This window comes from Mustela erminea, chromosome 4 (genome assembly GCF_009829155.1).
Source record: "Mustela erminea isolate mMusErm1 chromosome 4, mMusErm1.Pri, whole genome shotgun sequence".
NCBI lineage: Eukaryota > Metazoa > Chordata > Mammalia > Carnivora > Mustelidae > Mustela > Mustela erminea.
This window is the reverse complement of record NC_045617.1, coordinates 120,317,415-120,343,811: the sequence shown is the minus strand read 5'-3', so window position 1 is coordinate 120,343,811 and position 26,397 is coordinate 120,317,415. Positions and strand designations below refer to the sequence as shown.

General features: G+C 37.2%; 1 protein-coding gene across 2 annotated transcripts in view; it reads right to left on the bottom strand.

Moving 5' to 3' along the window:
- The window catches only part of LOC116588961 (butyrophilin subfamily 1 member A1-like), a 51,232-nt gene that overhangs the window by 16,814 nt on the left and 8,021 nt on the right, over positions 1–26,397 (bottom strand). For both annotated transcript variants that reach the window (XM_032340733.1, XM_032340734.1), the window contains exons 2-6: positions 16,752–16,850; positions 3,946–3,969; positions 1,910–1,930; positions 1,543–1,569; positions 911–937 (exon numbers count right to left, since the gene is read on the bottom strand). In XM_032340733.1, the coding sequence (XP_032196624.1) occupies positions 911–937; positions 1,543–1,569; positions 1,910–1,930; positions 3,946–3,969; positions 16,752–16,850 (198 nt within the window). The remainder of the gene's footprint in view (positions 1–910; positions 938–1,542; positions 1,570–1,909; positions 1,931–3,945; positions 3,970–16,751; positions 16,851–26,397) is intronic.

The following is a 26,397-nucleotide window of genomic DNA, read 5'->3' as shown; positions in this document are numbered from 1 at the left end:
TTTCAATATCCAGAAGAGTTACATCTACTGACAGAAGACAAGTGGGCATCTCCTAGAGATCTTGGCCTTAGAGTTAGTTGCAATGACTCCATGGACCCTTGGTTTCTCTTTTTGAAAAAGACCAAGTTAGATAGATACAGGAAAAGAAGCATTAAGTTGATCTTTGGTTACCTGAAAGTCCGCTTGTTGTAGAGATGGCAAAACTCTAACAATACTCATTGCTTTTCTGTTTTCTGGGAAAACAGCTAAACCACCTTTCCCAGCTCCCTTTATGCCTAGGTGAAACCACATGACAGAATTGACCTATGTAGGTGTACATGGTCAATGCCCTGTCAACCCCTGCCACAAAACGCTATAGATTTTGGTGATCTTCACATTTTTTTTTCTCAAAAAATTGTGACTGTCTTTGAAGGACATCTAGAATATTGGAAAGCTACACAATGAAAGAGTCTAGGTCTAAGTCTTTGCTTAGAGGGCATCTTCCAAGTAGATCTTCTTAACCAGGAGTATTTGTATACACATTAAAGATACACTCTAGCTTGATAAACTGTTTCATGTTTTGATGTTTATTTGAAAGAGTAGCTAGGATTAATTCACAAAAATATAAAACTTCCTTTAATTGGGATAAAGGGAAAAGGAAATTTATTAAATTGACAAGATACTATTTTTATTTCTTAGTATCTTCTTTAGTGAACTTGTAAGTGTCCCATGAGACACAGGCTAGAAAAAGATGGAAAGAAAAGTAATTTATATTTCTTGGTAAGTTTTCTGTGGAACAGAAGTTATGTACAATACTTTTTTTTTTCTCTGTCATGTGGTAGTTGGTAGCATGAAATCTTGCAGAATTGGGGAGCTTAGTTACATATCTTAGATGCAGGGAAAATGATCATGGTTAGGATAATGTACTCACCAGGGTACAATGATGCGTTCTGCCAGTCTGCAGGTGAACAAAATGATGAAATATTATTACTCTCTCCTGGTCCTTCTTATATCTTTTCCTCTCCTCATCACTGACATTTTCTAAGCGTTCAGTGACATATTTATCTGTCTGTTGCTTTTCTTCCTCACAAGCATGTGACCATTCCTTTCTTAAACTAGAAAATGGTTGAGTTGTGTATGTGTGTGGAAAAATATAAAGTCAGAAAAAATGACAAACTAAAAACAATAAAAAGAAGAAAGGAAATAAGAGAGATAGAAAATGAAGAAGTAATGATAGGAAGGTGGGTAGTTTGAGATAAAGATAGATAAGACGGATGGGAAAATGGAAGGAAAGAAGAGAGGTGAAGGAAGAAGAAAAGGAAGGAATTAGGAAAAACAGAATGAAGGAACAAAGAATTGAGAAAGGGAGATGAAGTGAAAAGGATATTCCAAATTAGGGAAAAATGAGTTAACAGATTCTCTTTCATTTATGCTCCTACACAGTGAATACAGGCAATGGTATAATATGCCTGACTCTCTGGGAACAGAGTTTAGAGCTGAGTTAGGAGTCTTATTATTTATGGAATTTAAGAACTGCCATGAAAGAACTTCTGAGCTACTTACCATTCCTAAATTGGGCTCTTCTCTGATCTGAAAGGAAAAGTACACAGAAGACTGAGACTCTTGAGGAGGTAAAAATGCAAATAAAGACATGCATTCTTTGATAATCTAATTATCACTATAATATTAGTCAAGCCATTGCTCCTTATAAATTATTTCCTACAGATATAATAAAGATGACTCACATGATTTTTAGGACTTAATCAAGGTAAACAGGTAAATCATTCCTAGCATGATAACTACAATATAGAGAGGCTATAGGAAAATTAAAAGACACTCAAAATTAAAGAGGTAAAGAAACAGGATAAAGTGAAGCATGGGATTTCCACAATATATCTTGCAAATATTTCAACTATTGGAATACAATTACCAATTTCCTTTTGCAATTCTCCTGAAATACAAAAGTGAAAACACTATTTTAGTATCACAGAGAAAAGAAAAATTAAAGTTCCTTAAATGAATAACATGTGAAATAAGTTACTTTAATTAAAGTTTTTTTAAAAAGCCCTCACTCTTTAGAACACTTACCAGAAACAAATAATACAAAAATATATCACATGCTTACATGGATAAATTATTTTACATTTGAAATTCAAGAGAAAATTCACCAAGTCCGCAGTGATACATTGTTTTTGAAGTCGTTTAGAATGCTGATACTAATAAATATCATCACCTGCAATGTGATACTATCCATCATCTGTGCGGTAACAGCTACAATTTATTCAATGCGTTCACTGAGATAGGTATTATTTAATGGTTTTATATAATTACCCAATTGAATGCTAGCAAAATAATGGGGAAGTAGTATTCCTCTGTTTACAGAATAAAGGTCTGAGAATCAAAGGGGTGAACAACATTGTGAAGTTTCTGTTGGTAAATGAACAGATCAAAGATTTAAATCTAAGTAAGTTAAACTGCAAATTAAAGACTCAATCACTACGCCATAATCCTCCACTTTTAGTCCAGCCAGCTGATGCTTCAGTCAAAAGGTAGAGTAGTAGTGTTTGTTCTGTATAAGGAACAACCTATTGCACATTTCTTTGATAAAATAGTGTCATAGTTAGAAGAGTTTCAGTTTTGCTTAGAATCAGGTTGTAGGCACAGCAAGCACGGTGAGAGCTCTTTCAAATATATTGTCAGATTATATTTGACTTATTTCAGAGCCACTAGAAGAAGTTATTGCTAATGTCATGGAGACAGCTGAAAAATAATACATTAAATTAAGACAAGGGTGAATGAGAGAAGTGAGTTAACTAATGGGAGAATAAGAAAGAAAGAAACAGGAAGGGAAATAGTAATATAATAAACATGAATGAAAATCATGAGAGAAATTATACAGAGAAAGTAGGGGGAATAGAAAAGGAAAAAGCAGCAAAAATCCATATAGGAAGATCATATCTTGAAAATAAGTTATTAAATTTTACCATTTTTTTCCCTGAGCTCACCTAAAAACAAAACAGAGCAATATGAAAACCACTATGACATAGACAAAAGGAATATCATATTTTGTAAATAGTCATTAAATTTTACCATTTTCTTTTCTAGGTTCATCTGAAAATAAAACAGAGTAATATGAAAATTACTATGACATAGACAATAGGAATATCATATTTTGTAAATAGTCATTACATTTTACCATTTTCTTTCCTAGGTTCACTTGAAAATAAAACAGAGTAATATGAAAATCACTATGACACACACAATAGAAATATATTTTGTAAATATTTGTTACATTTTTATCATCTTCTTTCCTAGGTTCACTTGAAAAATTAAAAGAAAGTCGTATAAGAATCATTATGAAACAAACAAAATGAACAAAACCCTTTTCTCCTGTTGTGGATAGAGTAGGTTAGCCACTTCAGAGAAAAAAAAAAAAAGATTACATTTATTTTATAGGTGTTTTACTGAAAAACTTATGGGTTTCCACATTGTTTTATGTGAAATGGCAAAGCAGAAAAATAATTTTAAATTTCTTGTGACTGAACTTAACATCTCCCAAAATAATTTCCTGAAGTCTTCTATAGGCATGATATCATTGTCATAATAATCATCACCATCACCATCATCATCACTATCATTGTCACCATCATACCCAACATCCCCACTGACATTCATTAACTGCTTTCTCTGCATTAAGCTCTGTGATACATGTTTCACAAGCAGCATCACATTTGATCACCGAAAGTGCTTCAGATATCATGATGCTTATGCAAAAGAGTAAACTGAAGTTAGTGCAACAGAAGTGATCTGCAAATAAAGTAATGGAAGGTCAAATCACTTCATTTACTAGGGGAAAACGTCCTTGGTTCAACACAATGCCAAGATGCCCAGGGCTGCTCTCATACAGTCAAGAGCTGACAATATTTAATTGCATGATTTGTACTTATGTGAAGGTAAAATGGCTACCTTGCTCTTCCTTCTTCCTTTTCTCTGAAAAAGAGATTAGACAAAAATTTAGACAGTTTAGAAAAAAAAAAACAGGAAAGTTTTATTACATATTAAACTGAAACAAATTCCAAGTGTAACAATAGAGTTACCAGTAGATTGGTGTACAAGGAAGAAAGTTTCATTTGGTATAATGTCAAGATACCAAACACTTTTCTTTTTACTGTCTGAAACTGAGTTTGTTGCAATGATATCCTTTCTAAGTGATTTAAGATTTGAAACTCATCATCTTTTATTTTTCTCTGAAAATCAAATGAGAATTTTTTAAAAATTTTTTTAAATTAACATATAATGTAGTATTAGCCCAGGGGTACAGGTCTGTGAATCACCAGGCTTACACACTTCACAGCACTCACCATAGCACATACCCTCCCCAATGTCCATATCAGATAAGAAATATTGATTAAAATAATTGAAGTAATTCATAAATAAAAGTACAGAGGATCAAATATCAGTTCTTTTAGGGGCAAACTATTATTACAAAATGCCAAAGTACCAAAAGCATTGCTTTTCTATAATCCAGGACAGGGTTTCCTTTAGTAATACATTTTCTGTTCTGGTGGAGATAAATTTCCCTTTAACTTCCTCCCTTTCTCTGAATAAATTCATTAAGCTTATTTATTTCAAATAATTGATACAGCATAAAAATGAATTCAAGAGAGCAAAATTTATTCAATCATTAATTAAATTGCTTGTGGATGAAAACACCTTTTCACATCTTCAAAACAAATAGAAGAAATTTTTGATTTTCAGAATTTACAATCTCTTATTTCTATCCACATGTTTTTCCCTTCTTCTCATTTGCTCCTTCTGTTATTTCCCTTATGTTCCAGAAGTTTCTTTAGGATTTCGTATGAGACAAATCTGGTAACTACTTTTGGTCTTATCTTTGTTTTCTTGACTTTTTTTTCTTCCACGCATTAAAGATTTTCGTTTGTCTATTTGCTGAAGTCTCTTTTCACTGAATATATAGACTAGTGGGTTGACAGTTTTTTCTTTCAGTATTTTAATGACTTTGCTTTATTTTACTCTTGCTTCTATAATTTTCGGTGTGAAGTCACCTGGTTTCGAATCATTTGTCCTTTCTCGTTTTACTTTAGGTAAGTTCAAGAGTTATTTCTTTAATTTGGCTTTCAAAAATTATGATCAAAATAATTCTAGGCATGTCGGTATTCTTTAAGTTTATTCTGCTTATACTTTGCCAAGCATTTTGCATCTTTAAGTTGACATTTTTTACCAAGTGTGAGAGAATTTTGACAGTCTTCTTCAAATAGATTATATGCTCCAATCTTTCTCCTCTCTTCCTGGGAATTTCTTTATTAATGTGCAAAAACTTTTTTAAATATTTCCAAATATCTTTATGCAGAAAACTTACACACACTGTAAATATTTCCACTTTTCCTTTGTAAATTAATTTTTTCTACTTTAATGCTAATATAATTAACACGCAATTATATTGGTGTCAGGTGTCTAATATAGTGACTCAATGATTCTACAAACTACTCAGTGCTAATCATGGTTAAGTGTACTCTTAATCCCCATCACCTGTTTCACCTATTCCCCCACTCACCTCCTTTCTGGTAACTCTTGATTTGTTCTCTATAGTTAAGAGTCCATTTTTTTGAGTTGTATTTCTTTTTTTTTTTTTTTTTTTTTTTTATTTCCAGCATAACAGTATTCATTATTTTTGCACCAGACCCCGGGCTCCATGCAATCCGTGCCCTCTATAATACCCACCACCTGGTACCCCAACCTCCCACCCCCGTCCCTTCAAAACCCTCAGATTGTTTTTCAGAGTCCATAGTCTCTCATGGTTCACCTCCCCTTCCAATTTCCCCCAACTCCCTTCTCCACTCTAAGTCCCCATGTCCTCCATGCTATTTGTTATGCTCCACAAATAAGTGAAACCATATGATAATTGACTCTCTCTGCTTGACTTATTTCACTCAGCATAATCTCTTCCAGTCCCGTCCATGTTGCTACAAAAGTTGGGTATTCATCCTTTCTGATGGAGGCATAATACTCTATCCCCAGGGGTACAGGTCTGTGAATCACCAGGTTTACACACTTCACAGCACTCACCAAAGCACATACCCTCCCCAATGTCCATAATCCCACCCCCTTCTCCCAAACCCCCTCCCCCCAGCAACCCTCAGTTTGTTTTGTGAGATTAAAAGTCACTTATGGTTTGTCTCCCTCCCAATCCCATCTTGTTTCATTTATTCTTCTCCTACCCACTTAAGCCCCCATGTTGCATCACCACTTCCTCATATCAGGGAGATCATATGATAGTTGTCTTTCTCTGCTTGACTTATTTCGCTAAGCATGATACGCTCTAGTTCCATCCATGTTGTCGCAAATGGCAAGATTTCATTTCTTTTGATGGCTGCATAGTATTCCATTGTGTATATATACCACATCTTCTTGATCCATTCATCTGTTGATGGACATCTAGGTTCTTTCCATAGTTTGGCTATTGTGGACATTGCTGCTATAAACATCCGGGTGCATGTGCCCCTTTGGATCACTACGTTTGTATCCTTAGGGTAAATACCCAATAGTGCAATTGCTGGGTCATAGGGCAGTTCTATTTTCAACATTTTGAGGAACCTCCATGCTGTTTTCCAGAGTGGCTGCACCAGCTTGCATTCCCACCAACAGTGTAGGAGGGTTCCCCTTTCTCCGCATCCTCGCCAGCATCTGTCATTTCCTGACTTGTTTATTTTAGCCATTCTGACTGGTGTGAGGTGATATCTCATTGTGGTTTTGATTTGTATTTCCCTGATGCCGAGTGATATGGAGCACTTTTTCATGTGTCTGTTGGCCATCTGGATGTCTTCTTTGCAGAAATGTCTGTTCATGTCCTCTGCCCATTTCTTGATTGGATTATTTGTTCTTTGGGTGTTGAGTTTGCTAAGTTCTTTATAGATTCTGGACACTAGTCCTTTATCTGATATGTCATTTGCAAATATCTTCTCCCATTCTGTCAGTTGTCTTTTGATTTTGTTAACTGTTTCCTTTGCTGTGCAAAAGCTTTTGATCTTGATGAAATCCCAATAGTTCATTTTTGCCCTTGCTTCCCTTGCCTTTTGCGTTGTTCCTAGGAAGATGTTGCTGCGGCAGAGGTCAAAGAGGTTGCTGCCTGTGTTCTCCTCAAGGATTTTGATGGATTCCTTTCGCACATTGAGGTCCTTCATCCATTTTGAGTCTATTTTTGTGTGTGGTGTAAGGAAATGGTCCAATTTCATTTTTCTGCATGTGGCTGTCCAATTTTCCCAGCACCATTTATTGAAGAGGCTGTCTTTTTCCATTGGACATTCTTTCCTGCTTTGTCAAAGATTAGTTGACCATAGAGTTGAGGGTCTATTTCTGGGCTCTCTATTCTGTTCCATTGATCTATGTGTCTGTTTTTGTGCCAGTACCATGCTGTCTTGATGACGACAGCTTTGTAATAGAGCTTGAAGTCCGGAATTGTGATGCCACCAACGTTGGCTTTCTTTTTCAATATCCCTTTGGCTATTCGAGGTCTTTTCTGGTTCCATATAAATTTTAGCATTATTTGTTCCATTTCTTTGAAAAAGATGGATGGTACTTTGATAGGAATTGCATTAAATGTGTAGATTGCTTTAGGTAGCATAGACATTTTCACAATATTTATTCTTCCAATCCAGGAGCATGGAACATTTTTCCATTTCTTTGTGTCTTCCTCAATTTCTTTCATGAGTACTTTATAGTTTTCTGAGTATAGATTCTGTGTCTCTTTGGTTAGGTTTATTCCTAGGTATCTTATGGTTTTGGGTGCAATTGTAAATGGGATTGACTCCTTAATTTCTCTTTCTTCTGTCTTGCTGTTGGTGTAGAGAAATGCAACTGATTTCTGTGCATTGATTTTATATCCTGACACTTTACTGAATTCCTGTATAAGTTCTAGCAGTTTTGGAGTGGAGTCTTTTGGGTTTTCCACATATAGTATCATATCATCTGCGAAGAGTGATAATTTGACTTCTTCTTTGCCGATTTGGATGCCTTTAATTTCCTTTTGTTGTCTGATTGCTGAGGCTAGGACCTCTAGTACTATGTTGAATAGCAGTGGTGATAATGGACATCCCTGCCGTGTTCCTGACCTTAGCGGAAAAGCTTTCAGTTTTTCTCCATTGAGAATGATATTTGCGGTGGGTTTTTCATAGATGGCTTTGATGATATTGAGGTATGTGCCCTCTATCCCTACACTTTGAAGAGTTTTGATCAGGAAGGGATGCTGTACTTTGTCAAATGCTTTTTCAGCATCTATTGAGAGTATCATATGGTTCTTGTTCTTTCTTTTATTGATGTGTTGTATCACATTGACTGATTTGCGGATGTTGAACCAACCTTGCAGCCCTGGAATAAATCCCACTTGGTCGTGGTGAATAATCTTTTTAATGTACTGTTGAATCCTATTGGCTAGTATTTTGTTGAGTATTTTCGCATCTGTGTTCATCAAGGATATCGGTCTATAGCTCTCTTTTTTGGTGGGATCCTTGTCTGGTTTTAGGATCAAGGTGATGCTGGCCTCATAAAATGAGTTTGGAAGTTTTCCTTCCATTTCTATTTTTTGGAACAGTTTCAGGAGAATAGGAATTAGTTCTTCTTTAAATGTTTGGTAGAATTCCCCCGGGAAGCCGTCTGGCCCTGGGCTTTTGTTTGTTTGGAGATTTTTAATGACTGTTTCAATCTCCTTACTGGTTATGGGTCTGTTCAGGCTTTCTATTTCTTCCTGGTTCAGTTGTGGTAGTTTATATGTTTCTAGGAATGCATCCATTTCTTCCAGATTGTCAAATTTATTGGCATAGAGTTGCTCATAGTATGTTCTTATAATAGTTTGTATTTCTTTGGTGTTAGTTGTGATCTCTCCTCTTTCATTCATGATTTTATTTATTTGGGTCCTTTCTCTTTTCTTTTTGATAAGTCGGGCCAGGGGTTTATCAATTTTATTAATTCTTTCAAAGAACCAGCTCCTAGTTTCGTTGATTTGTTCTATTGTTTTTTTGGTTTCTATTTCATTGATTTCTGCTCTGATCTTTATGATTTCTCTTCCTGCTGGGCTTAGGGTTTCTTTCTTGTTCTTTCTCCAGCTCCTTTAGGTGTAGGGTTAGGTTGTGTACCTGAGACCTTTCTTGTTTCTTGAGAAAGGCTTGTACCGCTATATATTTTCCTCTCAGGACTGCCTTTGTTGTGTCCCACAGATTTTGAACCGTTGTATTTTCATTATCATTTGTTTCCATGATTTTTTTCAATTCTTCTTTAATTTCCCGGTTGACCCATTCATTCTTTAGAAGGATGCTGTTTAGTCTCCATGTATTTGGGTTCTTTCCAAACTTCCTTTTGTGGTTGAGTTCTAGCTTTAGAGCATTGTGGTCTGAAAATATGCAGGGAATGATCCCAATCTTTTGATACCGGTTGAGTCCTGATTTAGGACCGAGGATGTGATCTATTCTGGAGAATGTTCCATGTGCACTAGAGAAGAATGTGTATTCTGTTGCTTTGGGATGAAATATTCTGAATATATCTGTGATGTCCATCTGGTCCAGTGTGTCGTTTAAGGCCTTTATTTCCTTGCTGATCTTTTGCTTGGATGATCTGTCCATTTCAGTGAGGGGAGTGTTAAAGTCCCCTACTATTATTGTATTATTGTTGATGTGCTTCTTTGATTTTGTTATTAATTGGTTTATATAGTTGGCTGCTCCCACGTTGGGGGCATAGATATTTAAAATCTATATAGTGTCCTTCCTCATCTCTTATTATAGTCTTTGGCTTAAAATCTAATTGATCTGATATAAGGATTGCCACTCCTGCTTTCTTCTGATGTCCATTAGCATGGTAAATTCTTTTCCACCCCCTCACTGTAAATCTGGAGGTGTCTTCGGGCTTAAAATGAGTTTCTTGGAGGCAACATATAGATGGGTTTTGTTTTTTTATCCATTCTGATAGCCTGTGTCTTTTGACAGGGGCATTTAGCCCATTAACATTCAGGGTAACTATTGAGAGATATGAATTTAGTGCCATTGTATTGCCTGTAAGGTGACTGTTACTGTATATGGTCTCTGTTCCTTTCTGATCTACAACTTGTAGGCTCTCTCTTTGCTTAGAGGACCCCTTTCAATATTTCCTGTAGAGCTGGTTTGGTATTTGCAAATTCTTTCAGTTTTTGTTTGTCCTGGAAGCTTTTAATCTCTCCTTCTATTTTCAATGATAGCCTAGCTGGATATAGTATTCTTGGCTGCATGTTTTTCTCGTTTAGTGCTCTGAAAATATCATGCCAGCTCTTTCTGGCCTGCCAGGTCTCTGTGGATAAGTCAGCTGCCAATCTAATATTTTTACCATTGTATGTTACAGACTTCTTTTCCCGGGCTGCTTTCAGGATTTTCTCTTTGTCACTGAGACTTGTAAATTTTACTATTAGGTGACGGGGTGTGGGCCTATTCTTATTGATTTTGAGGGGCGTTCTCTGAACCTCCTGAATTTTGATGCTCGTTCCCTTTGCCATATTGGGGAAATTCTCCCCAATAATTCTCTCCAGTATACCTTCTGCTCCCCTTTCTCTTTCTTCTTCTTCTGGAATCCCAATTATTCTAATGTTGTTTCGTCTTATGGTGTCACTTATCTCTCGAATTCTCCCCTCGTGGTCCAGTAGCTGTTTGTCCCTCTTTTGCTCAGCTTCTTTATTCTCTGTCATTTGGTCTTCTATATCACTAATTCTTTCTTCTGCCTCATTTATCCTAGCAGTAAGAGCCTCCATTTTTGATTGCACCTCCTTAATAGCTTTTTTGATTTCAACTTGGTTAGATTTTAGTTCTTTTATTTCTCCAGAAAGGGCTTTTATATCTCTCGAGAGGGTTTCTCTAATATCTTCCATGCCTTTTTCGAGCCCGGCTAGAACCTTAAGAATTGTCATTCTGAACTCTAGATCTGACATATTACCAATGTCTGTATTGATTAGGTCCCTAGCCTTCGGTACTGCCTCTTGTTCTTTTTTTTGTGTTGAATTTTTCCGTCTTGTCATTTTGTCCAGATAAGAGTATATGAAGGGGCAAGTAAAATACTAAAAGGATGGCAACAACCCCAGGAAAAAATGCTTTAACCAAATTAGAAGAGATCCAAAATCGTGAGGGGGGAGAAAGGGGATAAAAAGAGGTTCAAAAAGGAAGAAAGAAAAAAAAAGAAAAAAGAAAAAAAAATAAAGGAAAACACCTAAGAAAAATGTAAAAAAGACAAAATATATATATTAGATAAACTAGTAAAAAATCGTTAAAAAAGAAAAAGGTAACAGTTAAAAAAAAAAAAATTTTACCCGAAGGCGAGAAAAAAAAAAAAACAAAAAATGAAAAAGAAAAAATTAAATTAACTGCAAGACTAAAAAAAAATCACAGGGAAAAAGCCATGAGTTCCGTGCTTGGCTTTCTCCTCCTCTGGAATTCTGCTGCTCTCCTTGGTATTGAAACCGCACTCCTTGGTAGGTGAACTTGGTCTCGGCTGGATTTCTTGTTGATCTTCTGGGGGAGGGGCCTGTTGTAGTGATTCTCAAGTGTCTTTGCCCCAGGTGGAATTACACCGCCCTTAGCAGGGGCCGGGGTGAGTAATCCGCTCGGGTTTGCTTTCAGGAGCTTTTGTTCCCTGAGCACTTTCCGTAGAGTTCCGGAGGACGGGAATACAAATGGCGGCCTCCTGGTCTCCGGCCCGGAGGAGCCGAGAGCCCAGGGCCGCACTCCTCAGTGCGCCCTCAGAGAACAGCGCCCAGTTACTCCTGTCTGCCTGATCTCCGGCCGCGCTCCGAGCTCACCGAGCCTGCGACCAGTTCAAGGTAACACCGAGCTGTGAGCTTACTGTCGGCTCTGTCTCTGTAGCCGGCTTTCCCGTTCCAATACCCGCAAGGTCTGCGACACTCAGACACCCCTGATCCTTCTGTGACCCTGCGGGACCTGAGGCCACGCTGAACCCACGTGGGCTTCGCCCTGGTTTAGCCTCTGGAGCGATGTCCCTCAGTGGAACAGACTTTTAAAAGTCCTGATTTTGTGCTCCGTTGCTCCGCCGCTTGCCGGGAGCCGGCCCCTCCCCCGGGGGTCTATCTTCCCGTCGCTTTGGATTCACTTCTCCGCCGGTCCTACCTTTCAGAAAGTGGTTGTTTTTCTGTTTCCAGAATTGCTGTTCTTCTTCTCTTCGATCTGCCGATGGATTTTCAGTTGTTTGCAATCTTTAGATAAGCTATCTAGCTGATCTCCGGCTAGCTGAAGCAGTCTCAGCCTGCTACTTCTCCGCCATCTTGACTCCTCCCCCTTGAGTTGTATTTCTTTTACTTTGTTCATTACTTTTGTTTCTTAAATTCCACATATGACTGAAATCTTATGGTATTTTTCTTTCTTTGTCTTATTTCATTTAGTATTATACTCTGTAGCTCCATCCATATTGTTGCAAATGTCAAGATTTCATTCCCTTTTATGGCTTAATAATATTCTATTTTGTATATATTCTTTTTCTTTTTTATCCATTCATCTATCCATGGAGACTTGGGCTACTTCCATAATTTGTCTGTTGTAGATAATACTGCAAGAAATATAGGCTATGCTTATATCCTTTTGAATTAGTGGTTTTGGATTCTTAGGGGTAAATAGCCAGTAGGACAATTGTTGGGTCATAATATAGTTCCAGTTTTAACTTTTGAGGAATCTCCATACTGTTTTCCAGAGTGGCTGCACCAGTTTGCATTCCCACCAATAGTGAGTGAGGGTTCCCTTTTCTCTACATCCTCATCAAGACTTGTTTTTTCCTGTATTTTTGATTTTGGAAATTCCATTTTCTGGTCTTTTTCCTTATTATCTAAATTTTCTTATTGTGCTAATGCAGTAGTATTTAAATTTCAGATGTATCTTTCAATTCTAAAATTTTGATTTGACTATTTTTTCCTAGTTTCTATTTGTCTGCTGTGAATTTTCATTCTTTTTATTTCTAGTCTCTTTTATTTTACCTGATGAAGCACAGGAATCATAGTTTCCCCTCTTTTTAATGTTTTTTATATATAGCCCTATATATCCTTTACCCAGATCCCCTAATGAATGAAAACATCTCATATAACTGTAGTAAAATATCAAAGCCAAGAAACTGACATGGTTATAATCCTGTTAATTATACAACATACTTCATTCGGGTTTCACCATTTTTGCATGCATTGATGTGCACGTGCATGCGTGTGTTGATACATTTTCTCCCATCTATAGACTCAAGAAACCACAATCAAGATATAAAACTGGTCCACAACCACAATATCTTAGGCAATCTCTTTATATTCTCAGTCTCCACCCCTGTTCTTCCTTTGTCCCCGGCAGCCACTAGTCTATACTCCATGTCTATAGTTTTGTCAGTTTTCACATGTCCTACAAATGGAATCATACAGTACACAATCTTTTGAGATATACATTTTTCCCACTAAGCACAGTGCTATTGAAGCCCACCACTTTTGTTGTATGAATCAATACTCTGCTGCATTTTATTGCTGAATAGTATTCCAGTATACTCATTTATTATAGTTTATTTAACTCTGCATTCACTGAAGAGTATTTGTTTTGTTTCCAGTTTTTTGCTAACATAAGTAAAATTGTTCTGCATTGAAGATTCCATATGAACATAAGGTTTTATTTCTATATTCTTTAGAATAAATGCCTAAGTGTATGATTGTTGATTTATACAGCAAGTGCATATTCATTTTTTAATTTTTTAAATTGTGTTATGTTAATCACCATACACTGCATCATTAGTTTCTGATGTTGTGTTCCAAGGTTCATTGTTTATGTATAACACCCGATGCTCCAGACCATATGTGCCCTCCTTAATACCCACCACCAGACTCACCATATTCATTTTTTATTTTTTAGAAACATATATTTTTATCCCCAGGGGTACAGGTCTGTGAATCACCAGGTTTACACACTTCACAGCACTCACCAAAGCACATACCCTCCCCAATGTCCATAATCCCACCCCCTTCTCCCAAACCCCCTCCCCCCAGCAACCCTCAGTTTGTTTTGTGAGATTAAGAGTCACTTATGGTTTTTCTCCCTCCCAATCCCATCTTGTTTCATTTATTCTTCTCCTACCCACTTAAGCCCCCATAGAGCGTATCATGCTTAGCGAAATAAGTCAAGCAGAGAAAGACAACTATCATATGATCTCACCATATTCATTTTTACAAGAAAATGCCATATTACTGAATAGAAGGGCTGTACTGTTTTTATATTCTTACCAGCAATATTAGAAGTCAAGTTTCCTCATGTTCTCAACACTACTGGGATATTCTGTCTGTTTAATTTTTAATTTTAGTCATTTTAAAATATGTGTAGTGATACCTCATTGAGGTTTTCTTTAGGTTTCTCCCATTTGTGGACATTTCAGTATCTTGAATCTGTAGAGTTTTGCATTTTACCATTATCTCATCTATATGTATAATTTTTTTAGCTCCATACTCTTTGTAATTTCTCTGAGGACTCTGATAACAAGAATGATGGATTATTTTTATATCGTCTATGCATTCCAGGTCTGTTTCTTCTTGTGTCTATTTTCTCACTTATTTCCTGATTAGGTAATTTCTATTGATTTATTTTCATGTTTAGTTTCTTTCTTCTGTCATCTTCAATTTAACATGCACTGAGATCATCAAGTAACTTTTCTACTTCCGTTATAATAATTTCTGGTTCTGTAATTTTCCTTTGGTTATTTGTAAAATCTATTTATCTCCTAAAATTTTCCATTGTTCTTAGTTTCAGGAGTTTCTACAATTGCTCATTGAATCTTTTTTATCATTGCAGCTTTACCATCCATGCCAGATACTTCCAACAGTTGTGTCATCTCAATGTTGGTTTCTGACAATTATCCACTGTCATTCAGGTGGTGATTGTCTTTGATCTTGACATGATGAGTTAATTTTTTATTTTATTCTGGACACATTGGATATTCTCACACATGTGAAACCATAGATCTTATCTATTCTTCTATATTAGCCAACAGTCATTGGGTTTATATATAGCAAGTGTTTCCAGGGTGGGAGTGTATATAAATTCCCTGTTGGTCACTGGTAGAAATGGAATGCTGACTATTACTGCCACATTGGCTATTAGCAGAAGTCTAATTCAGCTTGCCCCTCTGCCCCAGTGATAACTTTCCTGAAGAAAGCAGAACATGGTCTCATATCTCCTCACATCTCCTCCTCACTCTGTATAGGGAGAAAGCTTAGCTAGAACACACAGATGCCTGGGTGGAATGAAAACAGAATGCCACAGCCTTGCACTGCCTCCTTTTGCCTCATGCTGCCAGCTAGAAGTGGAAGCTTAGTTATTCTCTAAGACTGAAACTATTGGGAGGTTGGGGAAAACTGTTGTTACTTGTCCTAGAGTAAGGCAGGTGTTATCCTAAAGCTCTTCTGTTCTGGTAGGCCATAGTTTCCCTCATAGTTTTTCTAAACAAATTCAGCTAAGCTGTAGTATATGAGATCAACATACAAATGGCTTTATCCTATATACAAGCAATGAACTTTCCAAAAATGAGACTAACAAAACAATTCCATTAACAATAGTTCATAAAAGAATAAAAAGTTAGGAATAAATTTAACCAAGGAGGGCAATATATATATATATATATATATATATATATATATATATATATACACATACTCAAATTTTGCTTCTGTTTGTACCAATATATATTTTTAATATATATTTTTATTATTGGGGTGACCATATTATATTTATTTAAATTGATTTTTTTAAAATTTGGTCTTGCTTTTATTTAACAGCATTTATTTAAATCTAGTGTGTTTGTTTTCAGAATAAAATATACTTTATAGGATTTCATTTATTCATAATAATTTATTCTTATTGCCATCTATAAACACTGAAAAAAAATCCCAGTTTATTTATTTGGATATCTCTATCTGTTCAGGATTTTTTAATTTGTAGGCACTGCGTAGTCTGTTTTTCTAAGGAGGTAATTTTTTTTTGTACAGAAGAATGGTAAAAATTATGAAAAATAAGGGAAAAAAACATTTCCCCATAAATGTTATTTGAGAATTAAGGATTTCATTCTTACACTTTCACATTACTTATGATAAAATATATTATTTTTGATCTTCCATCTAACTGAGGATCCATTCTCTAATATAAGAATCTATTCTCTAATTAAGATAAACAAGTCCTTTATATGACCATTAAGATTTCCATTAAATGCTTTCAGTGATAGTGAACTCATGACTTCCTTTGCAAAAATACTCAATAAGGAGAAAGGTCTTATTTTTAAACTTTTTCTTTATATAGAGCTCAAATATTACTCTTTACAGCTTCAACCAGTTATTTCTAATCCTAACAGTTGAGATAAGTTATCAAATGATGACAAATTATCAAAGTAATCAAATATTTTACAAGTAACTCAAGTGCTGTAGATTTCCCTGTTAAACATTATTTATACTGTTAATTTTACAGACATGTTTCCAGAACCCTTACAGTTTGGGGAATAATACACTTGGTGAATTGCAGTTTTTCAAAACCTCTATTAAATATGTTTATTAGAAGTACATGTGAAAAAGTGAGAAGTAAGCAATAAAGCGAGACTGTCACATCTCTCACCTCTAATTCTGTTTTTATAATAAGAAGGTCAGATTCCACTTATCTCTGTTATAATCACCACTCAAAATCAGTGAGAGTAGTGAACCCTTAAGATACCAGGACTTTACATATTTTTTAACTTACCATGATTATGATATTCCATCCACACAAAAAAAATGACGATGAAGAAAAATCCTAGGTATAGGAGAACATTGGTGATTATTCGATCTTCATGGTGGAATTCTGAAAAATGAATGCCAGAGAATTTCCTTATTAACATCCAGACCAACTGTTTTTGCCATAGAAGTTTTATTCTATACTTCCGATAACTTACTAGTATTTGGCCAAGTTTCAATTTTCAAAGATAAAGCTGAGAGATCTCATTACTCTTAAACACCACAGCAGCAGATCACAACAGCTACTTGGAAGACAGAAAGGGACTGAATATCTCAGAGGTTAGGGAGATGCTTATCCCATGGGTTGTGAAGAATTCTTGGGAATGGACACCTCACAGTAAATGAGGGAATCTCTGTTAAGCTCCAGGTCTCTCCTCATCACTTTGCTATACTTTATGAAGCCAAAACTGATATAGACATACTTTGGTCTACAAATCAAATCAAGGCTGGCATGTATTTTTGGAAAACTTGGGATTTCAGGATAGATTTCACATTTTTAAATCACTGAAAAAATTGTAAATAAAACATGTGATGCAAAAATAATATGAAATTTGAATTTCAATGTCAACAGAACTAAGATATTTTTTTAATTGACATATAATTTATTATTAGCCTCAGGGATACAGGTCTGTGGATCATCAGGCTTACACACTTCACAACATTCACTATAGCACATGCCCTCCCCAGTGTCCATAACCCAACCACCCTCTCCCTACTCCCCTCCTACCAGGAACCCTCATTTTGTTTAGTGATATTAAGAGTCTCTTATGGTCTGTCTCCCTCCTGATCCACTCTTGTTTCATTTTTTCCTTCCCTACCCCTTAAGCCCCCCACACTTTGCCTCTCAAATTTCTCATATCAGGGAGACCATATAATAATTGTCTTTCTCTGATTGACTTATTTCACTCAGCATAATACCTTCTAGTTCCATCAACATCATTGCAAATGGTAAGATTTCATTTCTTTTTTTTAAAGATTTTATTTATTTATTTGACAGAGAAATAACACAAGTAAGCAGAGTGGCATGCAGAGGGAGAGAGAGAAGCAGGCTCTCTGCTGAGCGGGAGTCTGATGCGGTACTCAATCCCAGGACCCTGGAATCATAACCTGAGCCTAAGGCAGTAGCATAACCAACTGAGCCACTCAGATGCCCCTCATTTCTTTTGATGGCTGCAGAGTATTCCATTGTATATATATACTACTTCCTCTTTATCCATTCATCTGTTGATGGACATCTAGGTTCTTTCCATAGTTTGGCTCTTGTGGACATTGCTGCTGTAACCACCAGGGTGCACATGCCCTTTCAGATTACTATATTTTTATTGGTGTATAGTCTATAGCTGTTTTTCACAACAATAACAAAGATGAGGAGCAGCAATCAAGACTGTTTGTAGTGCAGTGATGCAATTATAACAACATCACTTGAGCAGCTTGACTATTAAAGCACAGTCACAGATTATTTTGTCTTCGTTTTCTTACCAGGGAATATCAGTCATGATAAAATAAGAAAAGAAGAACAAAGTAGATTTTGAATAAAACATCTTAAGTTATATTGGAGTGAGGATTATTTTTTTTACCGAATTATATGTATTCATTATGCAATGACACTATAGCAGTTCTTAAAGAAAACAACAGAGAGGGAAGATAATGACAGACTAGGAGGACCCTAGGCTTGCTCCCACCTATGAACACAATTAGGTAACTATCAAATCATCTTAAATACCCCAGAAGCTGGCCTGAGCAGAACAAGATCCACAACTAAAGGTAGAGAAGAGACCACATTGAAGAAGTTAGGAAGCACAGAGATATGGCTTAGATGGGAAATGGTTCCTGAAAGCTATGGAGGGGAAGGAGCTCTGGTTGTGGAGAAGGATGAAAGAGAGAGAAGAGCACAGAGGAGAATGAACAAGCAGATTTTTCCTCATCGCCATTGGCTTAGAAAGTGAAACATTTCCATTCCAAGTGGCTAAATTTCAACCAGAGGGGATTAACCTGAAGTTTTAAATGTCAGAAGGCTTGACTCCAGGAGACTCTGGAAACATTGAACCTGCTCTTGGAAAAAAGGCAGAGTCCATGGACGTGCAGCATGGAAACAGTGATCTGAAGAGTACATTGGGTACACAGTGGGGAAATTATTTATTCTTCTCAGAGTATGTCACAGAGAGGCATAGTTCACAGAGAAAGCTCTCACAGAATAAAGGTACTGACTGGCATCATTTCCCTTTCCCATTCCTCAGCAGAAGCACATGTTCACATGTGGGAACTGGCACAGTGCCAACACTGGCTGCTTAACGTGCATACACCAAAACACATGCCCCCTGCAGTCTGGTGGAACTTCCCTTCAAGGTCAAGCTGGCCTTAGTCCCAGGATAACAAGTCACTCCCCCTAGAAGACAGCACAACACTTATCCACATGATGTCTCCCAATCAAAAAAGTTCACAGAGCCTCAGTTCTGGTGGAATTGGTAACAGGTCTAATTTCACCAATAGATCACAACATACCTAGCTAAAATTCACCACATTCAGGCTAGGGACAAAATGGTGCCTCCTGCAGGCAAAGAGAGCCTCTGAAGACTACTGACTGAAGGACAGAGCAGTCAGAGAAAAACTGTGGAGCATATGCAACACACACTGGAGACAAATCCTGAAACACCAGGCCCAGGACATTACATGACCTCTTCTTCATAAGACCACTATTTTCAGGAGCATAGCTGGCTTTTCTGACACAGGGAAGAAGGCAGAGACTTAGGCAAAATAAAAAAGATGGAGGAATTTCTCCCAAATGAAAGAATAAGATAAGGCCATGGCCAGAGATCTAAGGGAAACAGATATAAGTATCATGTCTGATGGAGAATTTAAAGCAATGATCATAAAGATACCAATTGGACTTGAAAAAAGAGTAGAAGACTTTGGGAGGGAAAATGGCAGCAGAGTGGAAGGACCATAGGCTCAACTCATCCCACAAACACAACTAGATAATTATCAAATAATCCTAAATATCCAAGAAATCAACCTGAAGACTGATGGAGCTAAGTAAAGGGAAAAAAGTAGCTACACTGAAAAAGTACGTGAAGAGACGTGGTTTATGCGAGAAATGAATAGCAGGTGCTGTGGAGGAGAGGGAGCCATGGCCATCGATAAAGGGGGGGGGGGGGGGGGAAGAAGAAGAAGAAGAAACACACAGTGGAATGTACAAGTAGAGAGTTTCCCCAAACCCCTTGGCTTGACAAATGAAAGAGGCTACATTTCATGAGTTCTTACAACCAGTGGGACCTAAAACCTGGAGTTTTAAAGTTTGGTAGACTTGGCAAAGATAGAGCACTGAAGGTATTGCCCTGTTTCTGGAGAGAAGACAGGCAAATTAGGGAACAGACAGCATGTAAAAGGTGATCTGAATAACTCCTGGGGCACATAGTGGGGAGATTTTTCACCCTTCTTGGAGCATATCTCTGAGAGGCAGTATTCACTGAGACAATCTCTGAGAACAAAGAAACTGGCTGTCACTGTGTCCCTCCCCTACACCTCAGCGTAAACACAGAGCCACTTGTAGAAAGCAGCAAAGTGCTGGACTTGGATCTGCTTAAATGCTTAACTTGTTCACCAAAACCCATCTCCTTGTACTCTGGCAGGACTGCCCTTCTCAGTCAAGCTTGTCTCAGTCCCAGTGTGGTGACTCTCTACCTCTGAAGACCAGCACAAACTACCACCTCCATCATGTTTCTCAACCAGAGAGTTCTGTGGGGCATCAATTCTGGTGGAAATGGTGTCAATTTTCATGTCACAACAAAACCAGAGCATGCCTACTTAAAACTTGCCACATTCAGGCCAGGAACAGAACACTGCCCACAGCAGGCAAGGAAAGCTTCTGGAGATGACTAGCCTGAAAGACAGTCAACCAAAACACAACAGCAGAGCACACAGCACACATAAGAGACATTCCTTTAAGTACAAGACCCTGGAAACTACATGACCTCTTCTTTATAAGGTCACTATTTTCAGGAGCAGGAGACATAATTTCTAATACAGAGTAAGAAGGCAGAGACTTAGACGATCTGCAAAGATGGAGGAAGTTTTGCCAAATGAAAGAACAAGACAAGGCCATAGCCAGAGATCTGGAGAAAAACAGATTTAAGTTACACACCCAATTTAGAATTTAAAGCAACAATCATAAGGATACTCATTGGGGTTGAGAAAAGGATAAAAAAGACAATAAGGGATGCTTACCACAGATATAAAAGGTAAAAAAGAGTTGATCAGAATTGAAGAGTGCAGTAAATAATACTGGAAGCAGATTTGATGCAATGAACACAAGGCTGGAAGAAACAGAGGAACAAATTAGTGACCTGGAGGACAAAATAATGGAAAATAGTGAATGAACAAAAGAGACAAAGAAGAGTTACGGAAAAGGAGAATAGACTTAGGGAATTCAGTAACTCCATCAAACATAATAACATTTATAATATAGAAGCTCCATAATATAATAAAGAAGAAGAGAGAGAAACCCCACATACATCAATGGACAGATTGTCTGGGCAGAAAATCAACAAGAGAGATGTCTGGGTGATTCAGTCAGTTAAGATTCTGCCTTTGGCTCAGGTCATGATCCCAGGGTCCTGGGATAGAGTCCTTCTTCGGGCTCTGTGCTCAATGGGGAGCCTGCTTCTCCCTCACCCTCTGCCTGCCACTTCCCTTGCTTGTGTGCCCTCTCTCTCTAACAAATAAATAAATAAAATCTTTAAAAGAAAATTTTAAAAAATCAACAATAAAACAATAGCTTTGAAAGACACATTGGACCAGATGGACTTAACATATATATTCAAAATATTTGATCCTAAGAGCAGAAAACACATTCTTTTCAAGTACACATGGGACTTTCTCCACATCAGATCACATCCTTGGTCACAGGGCAGCCCCCAACAAGTACAAAAAGATTGAGGTCATACCATGCATATTTTTCATCACAATATTCTGAAACTTGAAGTGAACCACAAGAAAAATCTGGAAAACCACAAATACACAGAGTTAAACAACCTGCTACTAAACAATACATGCGCCATCCAGAAAAATCAAAGAAAAAACTTTTAAATATACGTAGAAACAATTCAAAATAAAAACAAGATGGTCCAAAACTTTTGGGATGCAGCAAAAGCTAACCTAAGAAGGAAGTGTATAGCAATACAAGCCTACTTCAAGAAGCAAGAAAAATCTCAAATAAGCATCTTATCCTTTCACCTAAAGGAGCGAGACAAAGAATGAAAAACAAAGCTTCAAGTCAGCAGAAGAAAGGAAATAATAAAGATTGGAGCAGAATATAGAAACTAAAACAAACAAACAAAGAACTATAGAACAGATCCATGAGCTGGTTTGTTGAAAAACTAATAAAATTGATCACTTATCAAAAATAAGAGAGAATGGACCCAAATAAATAAAATCACAAAGGAGAGAGAAGAAATAATAACCAACAGCACAGAAGTACAAATGTAAGAGAATTTTATGAAAAACTACATACTAACAAGTTCAACAACCTAGAAGAAATAGATATATTCCTAGAAACATATAAATTACCAAAACTGAAGCAGAAATAGAAAACTCACATAGACTGATAACCAGCAAAGAAATTTAATCATTCATCAAAAATCTCCTAACAAACAAAAGTCCAGGGCCAGATTGCTTCCCTGATGTATTATACCAAGCATTTAAAAAAGAGTTAATACCTGGGGTTGCCTGGGTGGCTCAGTGGGTTAAGCCTCTGCCTTTGGTTCAGGTCATGATCTCAGAGTCCTGGGATTGAGCCCCACATCAGATTCTCTACTCAACAGGAAGCCTGCTTCCTCCTCTCTTTCTACCTGCTGCTCGCCTACTTGTGATCTCTCCCTGTGTCAAATAAATAAATGAAATCTTCCCCCCAAAAAGAGTTAATATCTGTTCTTCTCACTGTCCCAAAAAATAGAAATGGAAGGAGAACTTCCAAATTCATTCTACAAGGTTAGTATTACCCTGATACCAAAACCAGAAAAACTCCACTAAAAGGGAGAATATAGGTCAACATCCCTGATGAGCATAGATGCAAGAATTTTCAACAAAATATCAGCAAAATGAATCCAACAATATGTTGAAAAAATCATTCACCTCAATCAAGTGAGTTTATTTTTGGACTGTGAGGGTGGTTCAACACTTGCAAATCAATCACTGTGATATGTCACAATTAATAAAAAAAAAAAACTACATGATCCTCTCAATAGATAGGCAAAAACCACTTCACAAAGTACAACATTCATTCATGATAAAAACCCTCAATAAAGCAGGGATGGAAGGAATATACCTCATAAAAATAAGGCACTATATGAAAAACCTACAGCTAATATCATCCTTAATGGAGAAAAAACTGAGAGCGTTTCTTCTACAATTAGGAAAAAGACAGGGATGTCCATTCTCACCACCATTATTTAACGTAGTACTGGAAATCCGAGAGTGAGCAATCAGACAACAAAAAGAAATAAAAGAAATCTAAATTGGCAAAGAAGAAACCAAACTTTCACTATTTGCAGATGACATGGTATTCCAAATACATTACCCAAAAGACTCCACCAAAAAGTTGCTAGACCCGATAGATAAATTCAGGAAAATTAGGATACAAAATCAAAGTAAAGAACTTGTTTCATTTCTATACACTAATAATAAAACAGCAGAAAGAGATATCAGGAATTAATCCCACTTACATTAAAACCGTACGATATGTAGGGATAAACCTAGCCAAAAACATAAAAGATCTGTAGTCTGAAAACAATAAAACACCACAGAATAACAAAGAATAACAAATAAGATAATGTTATGAAAACTAATATTCAAAAAAAATGGACAAGCTAGAAGAAATGGATAAATTACTAGAAACTTAGAAACTTCCAAAACTAAATCCAGAATAAATTTTAAAAATTTGAACAGACTAATTACTAGCAATGAAATTGAATCAGTAATCAAGTCAAGGACTAGACGACCTCACAGATTAAATCTACTGAACATTTATAAAAGAGTGAATAGTATTTCTTCTCAAACTATTCCAAAAGATAAAAGAGGAAGGAAACCTTCCAAATTGATCTTACAAGAAAAGCACTACTCTGATATTAAAACCAGAAAGACACTACATAAAAAGAAAACTAGAAGCCCATATCTCTAATGAACATGGACACAAAAATTCTCAACAAACTCAGAGCAAACTGAATCCAACAATATGTTAAAATAATTATTCACCATGATTAAGTGGGATTTGCTCCATTAATGCAAGGGTGATTCAACATTTGCAAATAAATCAACATGATACATCAAATTAACTAGACAAAAAATAAAAATCATATGATCATCTCAAAAGATGTAAGATAAAGCATTGGACAAAGTACATTATCCACTCATGACAAAATCTCTCAAGAAAGTAAGTGCAGGGGAGGAGTCAAGATGGCAGAGAAGTAGCAGGCTGAGACTACTTCAGCTAGCCGGAGATCAGCTAGATAGCTTATCTAAAGATTGCAAACACCTGCAAATCCATCGGGAGATCGAAGAGAAGAAGAACAGCAATTCTGGAAACAGAAAAACAACCACTTTCTGAAAGGTAGGACCGGCGGAGAAGTGAATCCAAAGCGATGGGAAGATAGACCCCGGGGGGAGGGGCCGGCTCCCAGCAAGCGGCGGAGCAACGGAGCACAAAATCAGGACTTTTAAAAGTCTGTTCCGCTGAGGGACATCGCTCCAGAGGCTGCCCAGAGCGAAGCCCACGCGGGGTCAGTGTGGCCTCAGGTCCCGCAGGGTCACAGAAGGATCAGGGTGTCTGAGTGTCGCAGACCTTGCGGGTATTGGAACGGGAAAGCCGGCTACAGAGACAGAGCCGACAGTAAGCTCACAGCTCGGTGTTACCTTGAACTGGTCGCAGGCTCGGTGAGCTCGGAGCGCGGCCGGAGGTCAGGCAGACGGGAGTAACTGGGCGCTGTTCTCTGAGGGCGCACTGAGGAGTGCGGCCCTGGGCTCTCGGCTCCTCTGGGCCGGAGACCAGGAGGCCACCATTTGTATTCCCGTCCTCCGAAACTCTACAGAAAGCGCTCAGGGAACAAAAGCTCCTGAAAGCAAACCCGAGCGCATTACTCACCCCGGCCCCTGCTAAGGGCGATGCAATTCCGCCTGGGGCAAAGACACTTGAGAATCACTACAACAGGCCCCTCCCCCAGAAGATCAACAAGAAATCCAGCCAAGACCAAGTTCACCTACCAAGGAGTGTGGTTTCAATACCAAGGAGAGCAGCAGAATTCCAGATGAGGAGAAAGCAAAGCACGGAACTCATGGCTTTTTCCCTGTGATTTTTTTTAGTCTTGCAGTTAATTTAACTTTTTTCTTTTTCATTTTTTGTTTTTTTTCTTGCCTTCTGGTAAATTTTTTTTTAACTTTTACCTTTTTCTTTTTTAACATTTTTTAACTAGTTTATCCAATATATATATTTTTTTCTTTTTTATATTTTTCTTATTTGTTTTCTTTTTTTAATTCTTTTCTTTTCTTTTTTTTTCTTTTTTCTTTTTTTTTTTTCTTTCTTCCTTTTTGAACCTCTTTTTATCCCCTTTTACCCCCCCTCACGATTGGGGATCTCTTCTAATTTGGTTAAAGCATATTTTCCTGGGGTTGTTGCCACCCTTTTAGTATTTTACTTGCTCCTTCATATACTCTTATCTGGACAAAATGACAAGACGGAAAAATTTGACACAAAAAAAAGAACAAGAGGCAGTACCAAAGGCTAGGGACCTAATCAATACAGACATTGGTAATATGTCAGATCTAGAGTTCAGAATGACAATTCTCAAGGTTCTAGCCGGGCTCGAAAAAGGCATGGAAGATATTAGAGAAACCCTCTCGAGAGATATTAAATCCCTTTCTGGAGAAATAAAAGAACTAAAATCTAACCAAGTTGAAATCAAGAAAGCTATTAATGAGGTGCAATCAAATGGAGGCTCTCACTGCTAGGATAAATGAGGCAGAAGAAAGAATTAGTGATATAGAAGACCAAATGACAGAGAATAAAGAAGCTGAGCAAAAGAGGGACAAACAGCTACTGGACCACGAGGGGAGAATTCGAGAGATAAGTGACACCATAAGACGAAACAACATTAGAATAATTGGGATTCCAGAAGAAGAAGAAAGAGAGAGGGGAGCAGAAGGTATACTGGAGAGAATTATTGGGGAGAATTTCCCCAATATGGCAAAGGGAACGAGCATCAAAATTCAGGAGGTTCAGAGAATGCCCCTCAAAATCAATAAGAATAGGCCCACAGCCCGTCACCAAATAGTAAAATTTACAAGTCTCAGTGACAAAGAGAAAATCCTGAAAGCAGCCCGGGAAAAGAAGTCTGTAACATACAATGGTAAAAATATTAGATTGGCAGCTGACTTATCCACAGAGACCTGGCAGGCCAGAAAGAGCTGGCATGATATTTTCAGAGCACTAAACGAGAAAAACATGCAGCCATGAATACTATATCCAGCTAGGCTACCAATGAAAATAGAAGGAGAGATTGAAAGCTTCCAGGACAAACAAAAACTGAAAGAATTTGCAAACACCAAACCAGCTCTACAGGAAATCT